The 18679-nt window shown below is 45.7% G+C and overlaps 1 protein-coding gene across 2 annotated transcripts in view; it reads right to left on the minus strand.

Annotated features, from left to right (window-relative positions):
* Positions 1–12009, minus strand: part of KPNB1 (karyopherin subunit beta 1) — a gene marked incomplete at its 3' end in the record, with an annotated part of 33630 nt that extends 21621 nt beyond the window's left edge. Inside the window, exons 1-6 of one of the 2 annotated variants that reach the window (XM_083408555.1) lie at positions 11345–12009; positions 9698–9756; positions 3680–3862; positions 3113–3313; positions 2026–2178; positions 376–435 (exon numbers count right to left, since the gene is read on the minus strand). In XM_083408555.1, the coding sequence (XP_083264681.1) occupies positions 376–435; positions 2026–2178; positions 3113–3313; positions 3680–3862; positions 9698–9756; positions 11345–11384 (696 nt within the window). In that variant the 5' untranslated portion in view covers positions 11385–12009. The remainder of the gene's footprint in view (positions 1–375; positions 436–2025; positions 2179–3112; positions 3314–3679; positions 3863–9697; positions 9757–11344) is intronic. The other variant, XM_083408554.1, reaches the window with a different exon arrangement.
* Between the last annotated feature and the right edge of the window lie 6670 nt (positions 12010–18679).

The following is an 18679-nucleotide window of genomic DNA, read 5'->3' on the forward strand; positions in this document are numbered from 1 at the left end:
ACAACAGAGTGTCTAGGCACGCTTTTTTATAACAAGAATACAAAGTTGAAAATGAATGAACGGCAGCTAAAATATTATGTTCATTTTTCACATGATCTAGTCCTACCCCTGCCCGCCCCCCTAATATTCTTAAGAGGGTCTCTTCTCCAGTCTTCAGAGAGTAGCTGGAAGTGGGGAGGCAGAAAAAGGTCCTCCTTTCCTTCCACTCTGCAGCGTTAATCTGAAATCTTAGGCGTGGTACTGCGCGCATAGCTCAGAAACTGCTCACGCTAATGAAATTCCCTGTCGCAAAATGCACCTAGAACAGTGGGAGTTTTGAACACTGACCAGAACTACTATCAGTTACTATTGACAACAGTTTAGGACTTAACTTACCCTTGTATCCGGACACTGTGTTGCTTCACAGACTACTTGCATAATAAAGTGCCTTTCAGACTGGAAATAGGGAGAGAGAAGAGAGAAACACAGATGATTAGGACTGGAAGTTTCAAAGCTTCCTGGTAATAAAGTTTTTTGTTTCCAAAATAAAACAGTGCACTACAACACTGACAATTTCAGTTTTTCTTACCAGCTGTGGTTCTCAATATACAGGCAACCCACCAGTGAAGCATGGACAATGGTCAGAAAAGGCTCAAACTCTTGCATGCTTAGGGCATAAATTATTGCCTCTTCCTACCGACAGCTTTGACAAACAGGTCAGCCACTATTGTCACCTATACGCAATATGCTTATACAAAAAGAAAGCTGAGGGTATCAAGATCAAATATATTTTGACTTGTGTTCATTTAAGTCAAAGACCAGATTAAAAAACTTCAGGATATAAAGCAAATCAGGGTTTCATGACTCTGCTTTCCACGTGAAAAGGTAGGCTCCGACATTTGGTCACTCTGGTTTCTTTTCCCAGTAATTATTTGAGTTTTTTAATATAATAGGCTAGAAATAAGTTTTTTAAAACTAAGACTTGTTAAAAACAGGACTTCTCATTTTCACAAAATAGAAAGGGTTAGACTACTAAGTACCAACTGACTCCGCAAGATTTAAAAAACCCCAATTGTCTTCCCAGAACACTGCAGTTATTTCTATTTTTTAAGCGGCTAATTAAGTAGTTTAATTCTTAATCTTTACGTTTTCTGGTAAAGTTAGATACCAAAAGGTAAGGAAGATTACTTCAGCAATTATTCCTCGGGTGTAGAAAACTGAAATAAATGATTTGCACCCATTCGGAGAGGTTCTCTCGTTCTTTCCGAAAGCCTCTACATTGAAGAGGCAAGGATTACAGATCTGCTTTTAGGCTACCTGAGAGCTTCCTTCCATGCCTCAACCACTTAAAAGAAGGGGGGGGGAACCCTAAAACCTGGCCCCTGCAATCACCATTCCAGAGACAGCTTTAATGGTTTCCAAAGGCTCAGGGCAGGGATGACATTGCCTGTACTGACTGATAAGCTGGTCTGCACTACTTTTCCAAAAACGCTAAAACATAGCTCTTGCCTGAAATACACTGGCAATGCCTGAGAAATAGTTACGCAGCAAATTCAGACAAAGGAATTCACCCACAGGCAGTTTCACACCCCAAGATGGAGAAGAACACACAAACTAGGCTTCAGAGCACAGACTGCTTAGGAAGCAAATTGCAGGCCCTGCATACCCAAGAGACTGCTTTGCTCCCTATGTACTGAAGTGATCTCCATCAAGGGCATGGAAGGAGGTGCTAGCTTACAAGCTGCAAAACTCTTTTACAGAGTTCCTAGAGTGCCTCCGGTAGCATATCAGTTAAAATTCACAGGATTATTTGAGAGTTACAATTTTAGTTGATTTAGTATTCACTCTTCACCACTGCAATAGGATTATGCTTCTCATAACAGGCTGCTAACACATAAATCCAAGTCTCAGCAGAAATGGGAATGCATCAAAACTCAGAGTGGTGCATGGTTTCTCATCACGGACCATGGATTTATTTCTCATGTCCCATTAGTTTCCCTCTTCAGCCACACTCACTCTCCACCGCACTGACATCTGACCACTTACCTCTTTGTCAAAATTTGCTTTGGTGAATTCCAAAGAGTTAAGGAGTGCATTGGTAGCCGCTAGCTTCACATTATTACTTGGCTCTTCTTTCCTCATGCCCTGGATAATGGCTGTCAATATCTCATTAGACTTGTCCTGAAGCTGTTCTGGATCCTAAAAACAGGAATCAAAATAAGCAAAAAATGTCAAGAGGAGATTCTTTGCCAGATCACAACCAGCATGGAGGTATCTCGCAGAACAGCTAAGCACCCAATTCACTTACGACTTCTAACCTACAGGGACAGATGTTCCATGCAAGTACAGAATAAATGCATGCCTCTTTCTCCATAACAAATGTATCTAGTTACTCTGGGTCAGCAGCATGCCTGATCTTGTAGGGAACACAAGCGAAAGTCCTCAAAACATTTAGGTTCCCAGAACAGAGCATTTTTTCCTTGAAGAACAGTGGCGCAGCAGAGGAAAGGGAACAAGAAGAAATTTGTGGCAAGAGGACCAGTGCAACAGAAGAGAAGAGTTTGGATTTGATATCCCGCTTTATCACTACCCGAAGGAGTCTCAAAGCGGCTAACATTCTCCTTTCCCTTCCTCCCCCACAACAAACACTCTGTGAGGTGAGTGGGGCTGAGAGACTTCAAAGAAGTGTGACTGGCCCAAGGTCATCCAGCAGCTGCATGTGGAAGAGCGGAGACGCAAGCCCGGTTCCCCAGATTACGAGACTACTGCTCTTAACCACTACACCACACTGGCTCTAGCAGTAGGCATGGTGGAGATGGAAGTGAAGCAGAAAAAAAGAAATGAGAACCCCACCCCCCACAGCAGTCTTCCCTCTGTTAGCACACATTCACATCTACACACACTTTCTGTAAGAGCTTTCCTTCATGAAATTGTAGAACACAGATACCAAGTTCTACAGATTAGTTTTTACCTTGGTGTGACGAAGTGGCAGACACACAACATAACTGATTTGGGGGATGAGCCCACCGAGTGGCAGTTCAGATTCAAATTAAGCCACTAAAGAGCAGAGCAGGAGCAGGTGCAGGGGAAAAAAGCAGCAGATTTTAGCACAGCAGACTCAGTAGGCACTTACAATATCTTGACAAATGTAGCCGATGGCCTCCAATGTCGACTCTTTCATATGTTCTGTGCTGTGCTGATTTGTAACATTGGCTACCAGCTGCGGAATAAGTTCAGGCCACTGATTCATGGGGATCTCTGCACAGGCGATGCCAGCAACGCACTGTGATGCTGAGCTGGGCCTGTAGGTTTCTGTACCCAAGGTCTGCAAAACCTGTAAGGAGATGGGAAAGGAACAAGAGATGAGGCCGCCACACTTGGAATACTGTTGGTACAAGGACAGAGGGGACTTTCAGCTATATTACTAGATCAAACAGATCTTCTGGGCATGGGACTTTCAATTTTATTATAGGATCCCAGAGGTCACCGTAAGAAATCTCTTTAAGCTGAGAAAACAATCTCACATGCCAGAGACCGAACAGATTCTTTGACTTTGAAATAAACAAGAGAACTGAGAAACTGAGAAGCAAGGTCTCAAAACACAGATGTAGATGCATGATCTGCATTCACTATAGAATAACAGGGTGGTTGAACAAACACAACTGGGAAGAAAAGCAAAAATGCTGTATTTTTTACGTACATAATTCTTGACTTCTCGACGAGCATTGGCATCGATTGCAAGCCATCTCTGCTGGTGCTGGGCCTTAACATCAGGGTCTTTAGATGTCAGAGAGTTCTTGATCTGCAAACCAGCTGCAACTCTGGCAACCTGGCTGTTCCCTGGGTTTGCCAGCACTCTGGACAGTTCCACAAGGAAAGTGGGCTGGCCAAAAAAAGAGAGGTAAATACAATTCAGTAACTGAAGCTAGCTTGCATCTTTCCTTGAGTGAAGAAGTAGTTACGCCTAAACTCTAACCTTTGCATGAATGTGACAGCATTTACAGTTGAATTTAAGGGTCAAAAACCAGAATGGAAGAATCTTACCTTTCCCAAGCTGAAAGTACATACACACCTCAATATGTAATATCATACATGTTTAGTCCTTCTTAGTAGTGATTTATATAACTGTGAAACGAATAGTGCAAGCAACCTCTGGTTACTCCTACCTTAAGAACTGACACACAGCAACCTGCTGAAAGTCAGTGAATGATTCCATGCTCAAGCTCATACAGTATTTGAATACATCTCTCAAGTGTCATACTCTATTGCATGGAAATTTATTTTCTGATTTCACCATTGCTGAGATAGTATATATGACCATTGCATCTCAAGATATTCTGCTTGAGCCAAAATGGAACAATCCTCATTTCACTCCTCCCTAGTAGGGCCAACATTTTAAGGCGGCTTGTTGCAGCATTCAGACACTGCTGTCTATCCCACTTCTTGATACTACCTGAAACAAGTTGCTACATTCTGCTATATGGCAGAACCATCCCAATTCCAGTTCTCTCCTTGAGTTGCTAAGCAGATTCTTTTAGGACTAGACTACTAAAACTCAACCCAAATATGCAGAATTTCCTACAAGGTTGTACAGCAGGATTGTAACAGGGTTGCAGGAGAAGGTGGGCATAAGCCGTTTACATCAGGGACGGGGAACTGGAGCTATCCATCACCTGAAGTCACAATGCAGTCAGGTGACCTCTTTTTGCCCGTGCAATGTGAATTTAAACCATGCAGGCAAAAGCACTGTGCTTTCCAAGTTCCGATGAGCCTGCAAAGCTGTGTGCACAGGTATTGCAGGTGTCACCAATCAGCAGATGGTCAGTGCCTGCACTCCACCTTCCAGTCCAGCTACATCTTTACCTGCCCCACACCGATTCAGAGCAAATGGGTGTGGCTTGGCCATAACAGCCTTGCAGACCAAATGGGGAGGCCTGACAGATCTAGGCAGGAAGTTCCCCACCCCTGGCTCTGCATAGTAGATAGCAACTAAGCAAATCCACAATTACTTCTTAATACTCATGATACAGAGTCAAAATTTATACCCTCAAGTCAGTATAATTAAGGCATTAATAATAATACCAACAGAAGAAGGTAAGTACATCATATCCATCAACTGTTGTTTTGCACATGATCTTTACGGTAGGCAAATGAATGTGTTGTATCCAACCAAGTCCTATTCAAGATAGACCTACTGAAACTAATATTAGTCATGCTAACTATCTTCAGTGCAGCTACACTGAGTATCAGTAGCATTTCCACCCTATGCAAGTACACAAAGTTACTATCAATTGTGTCCTTTTTGACTCATGGGCTTTTCCAGACATCTCAGTGCTGACTGCCCTGCTGTAAAAGAAATGTGACTTCAAACTAAATCCTAGAAGTAGCTAGCTGTGGTTTTTAAAGCAGTCAATTTGGCGAAGGACACAGGAGTTGTTCTGCATGTTCGAACATGATCTCCTAATAAGGAAACTGTCACCCAAAGGTCTTCATGTGTTAATATGATGAATGAACTGGGAAATATTTAGCCAACATTCAACTAGGATGGCTCTATAAAATTCTAGCAACAAACCAGGATGGGTGTTAAACTGCAATTTGCTCAAAAGCACTTGACAGATTTAAATCCCCCTTTATTTTCAGTGACACTGTAGTGCACTGGCAGACTAGTAATGGATGGCTGAAGAGAAATCATGAAAAGAAAAACAGCAAATGGTAAAGGGTAGGTTGTAGAGTTTGGATATTCGTCAAGTTTTATTTACCCAGTTTGGATGTGCAGATGGTGGGACAGCACAGGGTGGGTGGTTGAACATCCAATGGCACAAACTGCAATGCTTACTTAAGGCACATCCTCAGGCCAGTTTGATGGAGGAGCATAGCCAGGTCACAAAGATCCAGGAGTCTTAGTATAGTGACACCTGAAAGCTTGGTACTGGTGTCTAGGAATCACAGACCTGTCCGTATTTCAGAGTGCTTGAGGGATTGGGGCTGCCTATTATAATTTTTTTACTTTCTTTGTATGTGAATTACATACAAACCCATGACATATTACTAACTGCTTTTGGAAGTTTCCTCACTTTCGAAAAGTGACTTGTTATGCAGCTTGGAGAGTATCTGTTTAAAGGAAAAACAAATCCAAATCCCCATGGGTATTATTCATATCTCAGCCTCTCCACCCCCATACTCTATCCACGGCTGGTCCCTAAACAGGAACGTTGGAATTTTCCTCAGCTTTCCTGTAGAATTTCAATCTGTTCTCCATCTTTCAACCAATTTCCCTCATCCTACACCAGCTCAAGATGCTCTTACACGATCTCACGTATCAAGGGTCACTAATGTAGTTCCTGCAGTTGCACATGTGCACACACATGGGCTGGCACCCACAGGGTAACCCCCCCCCCAGTGAAATTAGGCACAAAAGCAGCATTCTGTTGTAGCCAATAGATGATGTTGTGTGTTTTCGGCTGTGGCATGTGTTTGTTGCCTATGATAATTTCTCCTGTTTCCAAATATGCCCACAGGCCACAAAATACTGCCAAACTCTGCCTTATACCCTGCCCTTCAATCCACCCAGTATGTACTTCCTTAGCCTGAACTCGGGTGGTACAGGAAGCAAGTCTAGACATGCGGTCCACACATCACACATGCACCTCCCATTTGGACTACGCAGGGTTATGGAATGCTTATGGCGATTCACCTCTCTCATACACAATATGAGAGAAAACTCTGAGCAGTTGACAAGTGAGTCGATAGAAAGCAACTTGGGTAAGTGTTTATATGGCTGAAAAGGATAACTTTAGAGAGCTTAGGTGAAGAGGGATGGTTGCAATTTTGCAATGAAGCTGATCTATAGAGGGGTAAATTAAGGTTAGGATGCATTTAACCGTGTATTGTAGAACCTGACTCAGTTCTGCTCTCTGCTGTGCAGCAATCTCCTGATCCTCCTCCACCCAGTTAGCATTCTGTCCTAAAAAATAAAATTACACTGCATTTTATGCAGTGTGTGGAACTCTGAATTCAAGGGGCAGTGAATGTTATACTGGTAAATGGCAGTCCAGGAAGAAAACGTAAAACAATCCTAAAGTACTGCAACACAGGACTTCACCTCAGGGAGTGCAAGTAAGGCCAGAGCTACAAACTGTCTTGACAAAACAAGTTCTGAAAGCACTATTTGATTGGAAATCCTGTGTTTTATCTCATAAGATGTCCTTCCCATCTCTAACACACAAGGTTTTAAGTCTATGCTCAATTCACAGACACTAGGGGAATGTCACTGATGTCTAAAAGTTGTGATAGCACTCAATTATTAACTTATTTCTATTTGTGGCAAAGCTGGCTCCTAATCACCTAGACCTAGGTCACTTAAAATCTGTGCACTTTGCACATATGACCTGCAAATATTTTTCAGCTCTTTGCAGGACTCACAGTAAGAACAAGTATGGTGCAGCAAATAGTACACTAGACACTGAATTGAGAAACCCAGTTTCAAATCCACACAGAGTCATAAAGCTCACCAGTTTGTCTTGGGCCAACCACTGTCCCTCAACCCCAGGTATCTCAAATATACGGTGAGAATAGAATGGGATACCTTGTATACACTTTTGAATGAGGGTGGAATGCAACTCTGATAAATTTTTAAAATATGATGCTTTGATTGGAAGGGGGCTGCACCTTAACCAAAACATTGTGGCAAGGCAGGGAGATAGCTAGGCAATGGGTCTTACATAGTTAATGTTACCTTTAACATTAATTTAAAACATGCAAGATCTTCAGGGCCAAGGGCATTCGTTACACAGCACAAGAAGTAAATCAGCATAGCACTAAAGGAACATTTTGGTGCAGATTACCTTACACATGAACATTCTTGCTTCTTTATAACTCATGAGCTTTAACCCCAAGAAGAACATTGTCTGTCTATCCACAGGTGGTGTATGAAACCATACAAGAACATCTCAAAGTCCCTCTGTTGCTTAACTTTCAAGAGAAGCAACAGTCAGGCTATTCACAGAAACGCTACTGGGTGGCGGGAAGACACTGCTCAGGTAACACACATACGAATGTTCCCTTTGTCTTTACTCCTTTTATTTCTATTTCACTGTTACAGTGTAGAAAAAGTACAGCATGACCTCTAAAAATAGCAAGTATGTGTTAACATCAAATATTTCAGTGCAAAGCAACCTACAGAACATAACCCTGCAAATTAAATAGAAACAGGGTGGATGGGGTGGAGGATTCAGGTAAGCACCTATATGGAAATTAGAATACAGCTTGTCCCCTGAAGCCTAGCAAGTTATTCACTCACCCAACAATGCCTATGCAACACATAATATGCAATTCAAAAACGATACTTCTCTGAAAGCCTCCAAGATTGCTGGAGTCAACCCAAAGCCTCAAGAGTATTCCCACAGATTTTAAAGGGGCCCAAGAAGTGTCAGTTATGAAGAGCCATTTAAAGGTTCTCTCAAATAATGAATGTAACGTGCAACACTACCTCAGTAATACCTGTCTAATAACTAATTGGGACATGCTACTACTGATTTCAATGTATGTTGAACAATCTTTCCTAAATATGTATGCATGTCTAAGTAGTGCATCATCTGAAACACAGGTTCATTTGCCTTTATTAAAACAAATAATCTAGGCAATGTCAATCACCTTTCCATTCAGCGTGGAGATCAACTGCTAAACTCAATACACTCATCTTAAATTGATCCAATAAAAGGCTTCAGTTACCCATTTCTCCTCTCCTACCTTCTAGAATATACAGTGAACTGAATTTTTCTTCACTGCTTTATGTGCTGTCGGTTCAAGTACATAACCTAAGCTGCATTCTACATTAGTTTAGTGGGTGACATACTCAGAACACCCACTTGGCTGTGTCCCCTTTTACAATGTATCTCTACTTGCCTTCTTAAGCAAGGCTTTTGCATACAGAAATGAATTACTATTTCACAAAGTTTCAGAAACTGAAAAAATGTGCTGAGGGCATTAAGAGACAGACCAACAACAGATTTCAAAAAAGAGTCTCGAAGAAAACGAGGAAAATATTATTTATAAAGCATGCAAATTCAAGGGAGACGTTTTAAGAACAGGGCTATGGGGTGGAGTTGTAAAAGAATGGAAAGGGAAAGGAAAATGCAGGGAGGTTCGGAGGCCCAGCATGGCAAGCCCTAAAATTAGGGAGGGGAGCCAGTAGGGAAAAACGAAACCTAAGGTAGGCCCGCCTACGAGCACTTAGGCGGACTGGCCCGTTGCATGCAGCGGCGGCCTCCTCCTCCTCCTCCTCCGGCGGCATCTAGCTTGCTACTCATGCCGGCTTCCCCACATGGCCGGCCCCCGCAGGCCTCATCTATCCATCCTCCTCCCCCCGCCTTTCCCTCCATGCATGCAGCGCGGCAGAGCCAAATCGGCCTCCCCTTCCTTTTCCCTCCCGCGGGCCCGGCGCGCCCTCACGATTGGGTGGCGCGACTCCCGGGAGTCTTGCCATTGGCTGCCTCCTGCATTTCCCCCTCCCTCCCCCCAAAAAGAGAGAGCGAGAGAGAAAAAGGAAAAAAAAGAGAGAAAAAAACCCTTCAGTTAGGCTGCGCCCCTCTATGGCGGTTCGGCCTGCTATAGCTTTTTTAAAAAAAATAATAATGATAATAATAAAACACACACAGGAAAGGGATTTCGCTTTTCCAAACCCCACCCAAGGGCAGCCCAAGCCCGGTTTTTCTCTTACCAGGTTCTCGATGGCCGCCTGTTCCAGGAACTTCTGAGCTGCCTCAAGCTCGGTGCAATCTGCAGGGGATTAGGAAGACGGGAGGGGGACATACACGAGGGGGTGTCAGTGGCGGCCCCCAATTCCGGCTCAGCAGTAACTCCCCCATCTGCTCGCCCCTCTTTCTACTGCTTGAATCAAGGCGCTGACACCCCACACCAATCTAGAAGCGCCCACATGCTCACATTCCTACCAGGCGTCCAGCAACAGACCCCTCCCGATACTGAGGGCCTCGGGAGCTCTTTCTCCTCCTAGTCAAACTTCGTTTCTATCAGCAAGAAGCACCCCAAGATGACTGGGAAATTCACTTTCTCGGTTCCATTCACGGCGGGCCGGGGGGGGGGGCGGAGAGAGAGAGAAAGAAATGATACATTCTCTCCCCAAAGGCGGGATAGCGGGGAGATCGCCTCCCCGACACAGCGAGTGGGTCCGGTGTGCATCACCCGAGAGTCCCGCTTCTGGAGACCCGAGATCGCATCCCTCCAAATCGAAGCGTATTTTGGGAGTGGGGGAGAGGAGAGATGCATTCAACTTCCCCCAACATGTGCTGGGCCGCGACTACTTCCCCAGTCTGCCAGCTCTGAGCACGGGGGCGCTTCTTGCTGCCACCCCACCTCTCCGCTTTGGGCCTGCACCCCAGGCTAGAGACAAGACCACCCTCGGCCAATGCCGGCCTGCACATGGACCGCTTTCTTACGTAAGTGTGCAAGTTATCCCGGCGCTACATCTCAGTCCGAGTGTCAAAGGCTGCGAGAGATCCTGATCTCACACCCAGACCTCTACTGACCCCGCCTGGGACCCGCTCTCACGACCCACCCCGCAATTCACACAAGACTTATTCCCTCTCTCCCCCTCTAAGCGAGCATATCCGGGGGGGGGGGGAGACCCGTCGCCCTTCGCACACGAGGAGCAGAAAAGGCGGCTTGCCCCACAGCCATATGCCGAGGCGCCCTTCGCAGAGGCAGCTTCCACCCCACCCTTCCCTTCTCCCTCCCTCGTGCCACGAGAGGCGCCTCCATGCTCGCCTCGCACAGGACCCCCCGCCCCATATCGCTGCCCCCTTGACGCAGAGGCCGTTCGCTCGTATCCCCCCGCCCTCCCCTCACCCACTTAGGCCACCCAACGGACCCCCCTAACCAACATAGGGGCGGAGATGAAGCTTTCTGCCTGGGCACCCACCGACTCTCGGCCCACCGCTTCAGTGGGGCTGGCGGAAATACCCATCCAACTAACTGACCTCCCCCCACCCACCCATTCTCTTTCCTCGTCCTTCCCCCAACATTGACCCCCCCAAAAAACGTACCTCTTCGCTGCCCACACTAGAAGGCAGGAGCCCCGTTTCCAACCGCCCGGCATCCTCGGCTTCCCCCTCCCCCCGTGGCCTTCCCTTTCCCTTCCGAGACCATTCATTCCTTTGACACCCCTTTCTCCCCCTCGACCACCCACCTTTAAATAGCACCCACCCCCCACATATTATTCTATATGGGGGGGGGGGGAAGGCAGTTGGTTTTTCCTCCCCTGGCCTCCCGCCCATCCCCATGGAGAGAGGGGCCTGTCGGGATGCCGCCTCCCCTGCCTCCGCCCAGCCCTCCTTCTCCCCGTTTTTACCTGGCGAGACCGTCTTCTCCAAGATCGTAATGAGCTCCATGTTGGCGGCGGCGTGAGGCGAGAGAGCCTGGTGGGGAGGAGAGGCGGAGGGGGGGAGGGAGAGGGAAAGGGAGCACCGGAGTCGGTGATCGCCGCCGCCGCCGCCTGCTGTTGCTGCCGCTGTCCCCGCTCACTCGGCCGGCCGCTCTCTCCCTTCGCGCTCTTTACTTCTCTCCCTCAGCTGCGGCGGGGTGGCCCCACCCCCGGCGGAAACGACTCTCCTCTCCTCTACTACTTCCCCTCCCCCCCTCCCCACACACAACTCCTTGTGGCGGCGGAAGAGGACGAGGGGGAGGAGGCGGGGGACGGACAGGAAGAGGGGAGTTTCAAAAAAAAAAAAAAAAACCCGAAAAAAAGCGCGCGCGCGGCGAGGTGAAGCGAAGTAATTCACCCGGAGGAGGAAAACAAAAGAGCTCGAGGGCGTGCGTGGGTGGGGGCGTGCGTGCAAAAAAAAAAAAAAAAGCCCTCACGCTCCTCTCACACGCAGCCTCCCTGAGGGGAAGCTGTTTCGCTCCCTTATTCACTCGACTGACTGACTGACTTGGACTGGTCAGGCCTCTCCCAGGCCCCAGCCCGCCTTCAGGCACGTAACGTTCGTGCGTAACCAACGTGCTCACGCAACAGCCAAGACGCAGGAACAAGAGCAAGCTCTCCCCTCCCCTCGTTTTCAACCGGCCGACGCCCGCCTTGCTCTTCCTCAAGCGCCGATTGGCCAGTTATGGCTCGTACGTCATGACGGTGTTAGGTCTAATGGAGCGCAGTAGTTTGCTTTAAAAAGGGAAATTCCCTTAATAAAGATTTGTGGGAAAGATGTAGGCTGTGATCCTGTGCACACTTACTTGGGGGTGGGGGGTGAGACCTATTAAGAGAGGTGAAATTTCCTTCTGAGTAAACATAAATAAGTGCAGGCTGCTGATGTTCCACATGCTTTATGTTTGCCTGAGTATGCTAATATATTTAATAAATGTATTGCTATGTTTTCTAACCTCTTCCCTTGCTTATGTTACTCTGCCCCATGCTATGTGCCATGATTGTCAGATACATCATCTAATTATAATTTTCTAACATGAAAGGTTTGACATTTCTCATGGGATGTATGTACAAGATCTGGAAAAACAACTTTTGATACTGCATTCATTTTAGCTCTGGGTCTTTAGCATGTTATAATCCATAGCGCAACTTATAGGTAAAAACTGACTGATCAAAACATAATGTGTGCACATCCTAACAGATGGTTTCATGTGAAGGTTCATTTGCCGCAAGCCCAGTTGAAATGAGCTGCATGAAAGTAGTAGTGCATATATAGGAACATGAACTGCCTTACACTGAATAACAGCATTCTGGAGCAGCTGAAGGTTCTGAACATTTTTCAAAGGCAGCCCCATGTAGAGTGTATTACAGTAGTCCAGCAATGTCCAACCGGTCAACCGCAAACGGCAGGTAGATCGACAGGGTTCTCCTGGTCGATCGCAGGAGTTAAAGAAGAGATTGCCTAGTTGCTCCTGAGCGATCATGACGCCCCCTCCCCCGGCGCTAGGTCCCATTGTTGCGCTTCCCCCAGTGGGGGGGAAAGAAGGGAAAGTTGTAGACTGTTGCTTGAGCGATTTGATGCAACCCTCCCCCCAAAAAGTTCAACAACTCTGGTCTCTCTTGACAATATGGGCAATGACAATGGGTAGATCATTGCCAGGTTTATTATACTGGGAGTAGATTGCAGTCTCTATAGAGTTGGACGTGCCTGTAAGTCCAACCGGTATATAACTAAGGCATGCATCACCATGGCCAGATCTCATGTCACAAGTAGTGCTTTATGATTATTACACACTTTATAACACACTCTATACTTATTAGTTGCGGCTGCTGTGTCACTTTAGTAAAATTTACTCCCTTATAACATCAATTTGCATGGCTCTGGGACTTCCCTGTGGATTCCGTGGGAAGGAGCAAGGGTGCTTCTGTTACAGTAGTCATAGGCAAGGGGAGTTAGTGATGAAAGTTAAACTAGCATGTGCGTTTGGAAATTCCAAAACAAGGCCCACTTCTCATCCTCATCTTCATCCTTCCAACAGCATTAGCAACCCAACTTGCCCTGGACTCATTTGGTGTTTCACTCAGTGCCAGATCAGTGGATAAGGAAACTCTTACAATTTATTAATAACCATGGATAAATGCGTCAACATGGCTCATGTTACTGAGACCTGAGTAGATGAATGGGGGTGGGGAGTTGATTTCTTCCTGTTATTTCACCTGGGATCTTGGGGCAGTACCAAAATAAGCTTTAGGATCTAGAATGGGTAGGGATGTTATTGGATAACAGCTCCCATCATCCTTGTCCACTGGCCACATGGAGTCCAATATTTCTTTCTCCCTCATCAGGATCCAGATCCAGTTAAGCCTGAATTTCACATACTTCTTGGTGTTGGGCAACCAAATCAACCTGCTACCTAACCGTCTCCTTGCCCAAGCTGACAAAATTAGTCTCTGAATGTGGAGTGGCTTTCAGTAATGTTGGTGGGTCAGACTACTACCACAGAGATGGAGGGTTGGCTTGCAGCAGCTAATTTGCTTTGTAGGGGCAGTAGTCCAATTGGGATGGTCTTCTCTGAAGTCCTGTGGAAGCCAAATGATTTATGTCTGGTCTTGGAAAGTTTCTTGTTGATGTTTGGGCCCTCCTGTTGAAGATCTGGTCACTCTCTGGGAAACAGAGATAACCCGAGTGGTAGACATTTCCTAAGCTCAATCGGCTCCTTAGTTTGACAGTGAGCTAGAGGCAGTTTAGCAGGATGGGAGGGATTATCAGAGGTCAAGGGACATAAAGTTGAAGCAAATTTGGCAAAACGCAAGGAACAACTACTTATCAAGCCTGCTTTATGGTTATCAAGCAGCTATACTCCATCAAATTGTTTTTTAGGGGAGCATTTCTGAGTGGTTTGGTGTTTACTATATCTTGGAGCACAGGACGATATCAGAGAAGCCCAGAGTGACAGCAAAAAGTGGCCCATAGCTATCTTGATTTCGACACTTTTGCTTTTCAGTTGTGGGTGTGTCTAGAATACTGTTTTTCTTTCTTTGGTAATTAATAGTTTATTGAAGTTTTCACTCTTTTACATTAACACAGACCACCTGTCTCTCTTTGCCTGCCTGCCATGCTGCCCCAACCACTTAACTTACTTCACAGCAGCATTTTCATTTTTTGCCTGTCATTCATTCATCAAGTCATGCAGTGGTGAGGTGTATATCAGGTAAGGAGTGGAGAAGAAAAGTTCCAGCAGTTGTGTGCTGTGCCTCCCATTTCTCCAGGAAATGAAGGGTATTCCCAGAAGAGGTGTGTCAATTCTGCTGGTGGTCACACAAACACCTTCTGCATCCATCTGTGGACAAAATGCTCACATGCTGGTGTCCGATAGGCTTGGTGGAATATTTCTTTGTTGAATTAACTTCAGCCAAAGTCTTTTGTGTGCTACTTGCAACATCTCCTTGGATACAGTCTACCCATGATTATCCACATTCTGGCTGCTTCTAAGATAAGACCGTTGTTTATAGGGCTGCCATTTAAGGCTTGACAACTTCGGTTAATTAGGAAGATAGGAAGCTGCCTTTTGCCGAATCAAACCATTGCAAGTCAGTATACGCTGCACATACTGGCACACCTACCTACAGATGTCCGGGATCCAACTTGGGATCTTCTGCATGTAAGCAGGTGCTCTACCACTAAGCTACAGCCCTTCCAGTTCAGAATATATGTGGAAGGCTCCTAACTAGGACTGGTCACCAGGAGCTTAACCGTATTTCACACAAAATTCAAATTCAAAGTCCAATTCCAATCAAAATTCAAAGTGCTAGTGACTTCCTTTGAAGTCCAATGCTGCTTGGGACTAGATACAAGAGGGACCATCTTTGCAGCAGCCTGGGTGTTAAGATCACCATCTGAAGCCTAGATACCCTGGCCAGGTAAGCGGTGATTGGAAACCACTGTGCAAGCTATGTTACCCCACTTGTGTATTTTCCCCCGAAGGGAGAAATGGCTGTACAGTCGTACCTTGATTCTCAACTCCCAGAACCATTCGAAAACCAAGGTGCAGCTTCCAATTGGCTGCAGCAGAGCCCTGCAGCCAATCAGAAGCTGTGGAAGCTGTGCCGGACATTCGGCTTCTGAAAATCGTTTGAAAACCAGAACACTCACTTCCGGGTTTTGGTTGTTTGGGAGCCAAGGCATTTTGAGATGCAAGGTACAACTGTAATTTAGTCGCCAGGTTATTTCTCTCTCCCTTCCCCACTGCCACACTTTATTTAAGCAGGGTATTTCCCAGTCTATCTAGAGATGCCAGGGATTGCGCCTGGAACATTTTATGCGCAAACTACATGTGCTTCAACTGCACCACCATGCTTCCTTACACTATTACCCAAATGGACCCTTGGACGAGAACTTTGCCCAAATGTAAACACATGCAAGATGGGTTCTGAGAAGCGAGTAGTGTCTCATTGTTCCATGAGCTCAGGGGAAGCCATCTTGACAATTTTAGAGAAAGCAAGTACAAATTTTGGAAACAGGTGGGGTGGCTGTGTAATGCAAGGTACATTTCAGTGTGCATCAATATAAGATTTCAGCATCCTTTAAATTTGAGGTACCATAACTAAAGACCCAAGCATTAGAAATAACTGAAATCCACAGCCAGGGCTAAAGAAAAATCAATGAACTTAATTTCATCTAAAATAATTTAGCCAGCCTGATGGGTCCATAAACAATTATTTTGATTAGAGGTGCAGCTCCTGAGCATGCTGGTATTTCATAGAATCATAGACTTGTAGAGTCAGAAGGGATTGCGAGGGTCATCGTCCAACTCCCTGCAATGCAGGGATCTCAACTAGATCATACATGACAGATGTTCCATAAAACTTAAAAACCAAATGCTAACCTAGTCTGTAAAAAAGAAGCTGTCTTTCATCTTCCCTTTGTTTGCTCTAGGCACATGCTTGAGCTGAAGGCAGTAGCTGAACACTAGTGAAGAAAGGAAGTCAGTGGGAGCACCATCACTAAGCCATAGGTGGCCACAGAATGTGAAGTTATGGAGTACACAGACTGGACAGAAGGAGGAATTCTTGTTTGAACTAGTAGGCTGGAAGGTGCCACAGCCAGCTTGGTTATGAAGAAGGCTGAGGTGTCCTCCCACCATTAAGGACCTGCTAATTTTGTTCCAAGTATGTTCCTGGGCCCTAAATTCCAGCTCAGGCATCTGAAGGGCAGTGAAGGTTACATGCAAGGTTAAGAGTGTTTGATCCAGCACAATGTCATGTTTTTCAAAACAGCACTTCAGAGCGTGTGTTCAAAGAAAGCTGGCACAGGATGTATGTGGCTCAACACCATTTAGGAGGTGGCAGCTGAACCAGGTGACAGATTAGGAGGTAATCAACTGGCTCACAGTGTCCAACCTCAAGACTTGACAACGCAGTATCAAGTTGCAGCATTAAGTGTGAGAGTGTTAACTAGGGCAGCCCACCCACAAACATCTTCAAAAGGCCCGTAAAAAGCAACACAGGCACAAATGCTTAGTGGTTAGGGGGTGGGTCAATAGTCAATGCCAATGGTTAATTCCTTGCTGCTTTGTTCTGCAAGGCAACAAGAGCCAGGTAGGTAGACATCAACTATTGCAACATAACACTGTGTTAATAAAGGTTCCTTGACAGTGTGTTGCACAATAGGTATGTGGTTCTCATCCCTCTCTCCACATTAAAGTGCAGATACCCATTTAAAGACATCTCCCCCTTAGAGTGGAATGTGCATGCTCAACTCCTAACAGTCTATGGCTTTTGAAATATGTCTAACCTCTAATTCAGGGGTGGGTGGTGTTTCTTGGTTCAAGGACTGCATTTCTCTTTAGCCAACCCTCTGAGGCCACATGCCAGTCACATATTCTTTCTCTCTCTTACACACCCACACACCACACCCCTCCAAAGGAGATTCGTGCAGATCAGTTGAGAGGGCTGAATGCCCCCTACCCACTCATCAAATAAATGAGTTGATGATGGGAGGAAGCAATTTATTATTAGATTTATATACCGCCTTCCTTCAAAAGATCTCAGGGCGGTAAACAGGATAGAAACACATCCACATCAGGATGCTAGGCTGGGCAGATTTTCACCAAAATCAGGAAGGTGGGGAGTGGGTGTTAAAAGCATTTGCTTGAGGGACCAGATCAGGCCTCTGAACCAAAGGTTAGTGATCCCTGCATTTCTGTGAGACAGCTTTCATACAAACAACCACAGCGGCAGCCAGAACAGAATCGCCACATGGCATATAGGTAACCCGCTTCTTATGCTTATTTTACTTATGCAATCACAGCTTTATGCAGTGTGTTAATAAATAAATAAATAAATGGAGATAGGAGGAAACCCTCTCTCAATTTAATTATTCCCCCCACCACACACACACCTGCGCAAAGCTACAATAATGGGTTTACCTCCCTTTTGGAAGGCGGTATGAGGGCTCTGGAAACATCCCAGAGCCCTAGTAGTAAGCGAGGTGCAGGGCTTTGGGAAGGAGAGGGGACTCTGGCAGGATCCTAGAGCCCACCCTCCTCCTTCCCAAAGGAGCAGAAGCACTTAGTAGGCTTTGTGGAGGCGGAGGAGGACTCTAGGACCCAGCCAGCACCCTCCCAATTCCTTCCCCAAGCCTGCCTTTTTGTAGCCACACAGATGATCCAATACATGTAGCTGGATCTAGACTTGCTGGCTGAATTTAGATTTTACTGACATCCATGAGGTAAGTCATTATTTAAGTTTCATGTATTGTAACAGAAAAAAGTGCAAATAGCACATTCCACTAAGCAGTTCTCCTGTGCAAGCTCCATTAAAATGAAATGCAAAAAAATCACATGCTTGCTAATTAACATGAAACACAAACCATTGGAAATTTCCCCCGCAGCAGCCCTACTGACATCAATATGAGCTGTCAAAGAGCTGAATTATTTCAATGGGGCTTGTGCAAGAGAATGTCCCAGTACTTTGTGCCCCATAGGTTAAATGTACTTTATTCCACCTATGCTACCATTAATGGCACCCAAAATCTCTCACATGAAGCAGCCACCTGACTTTGTGGCATTGCAGAGTGACCTCTGGCTCTAAAGCATTCCAAGTGATAGCAGAATTAAAGATAAATAGGGAAGACCCTCATCCTTGCGTATTACGGCCCATCAAAGCAGATTCAGTGTCATGGCAAGACAGTCCAAGGTACGTACAAAAAAAAAAAGTTTCCAGCTTTTCCACCAACACACACATACCAAAACCAAGACTCTTCAG

This window comes from Podarcis tiliguerta (genome assembly GCF_965153285.1).
Source record: "Podarcis tiliguerta genome assembly, chromosome: 13".
NCBI classification, from domain to species: domain Eukaryota; kingdom Metazoa; phylum Chordata; class Lepidosauria; order Squamata; family Lacertidae; genus Podarcis; species Podarcis tiliguerta.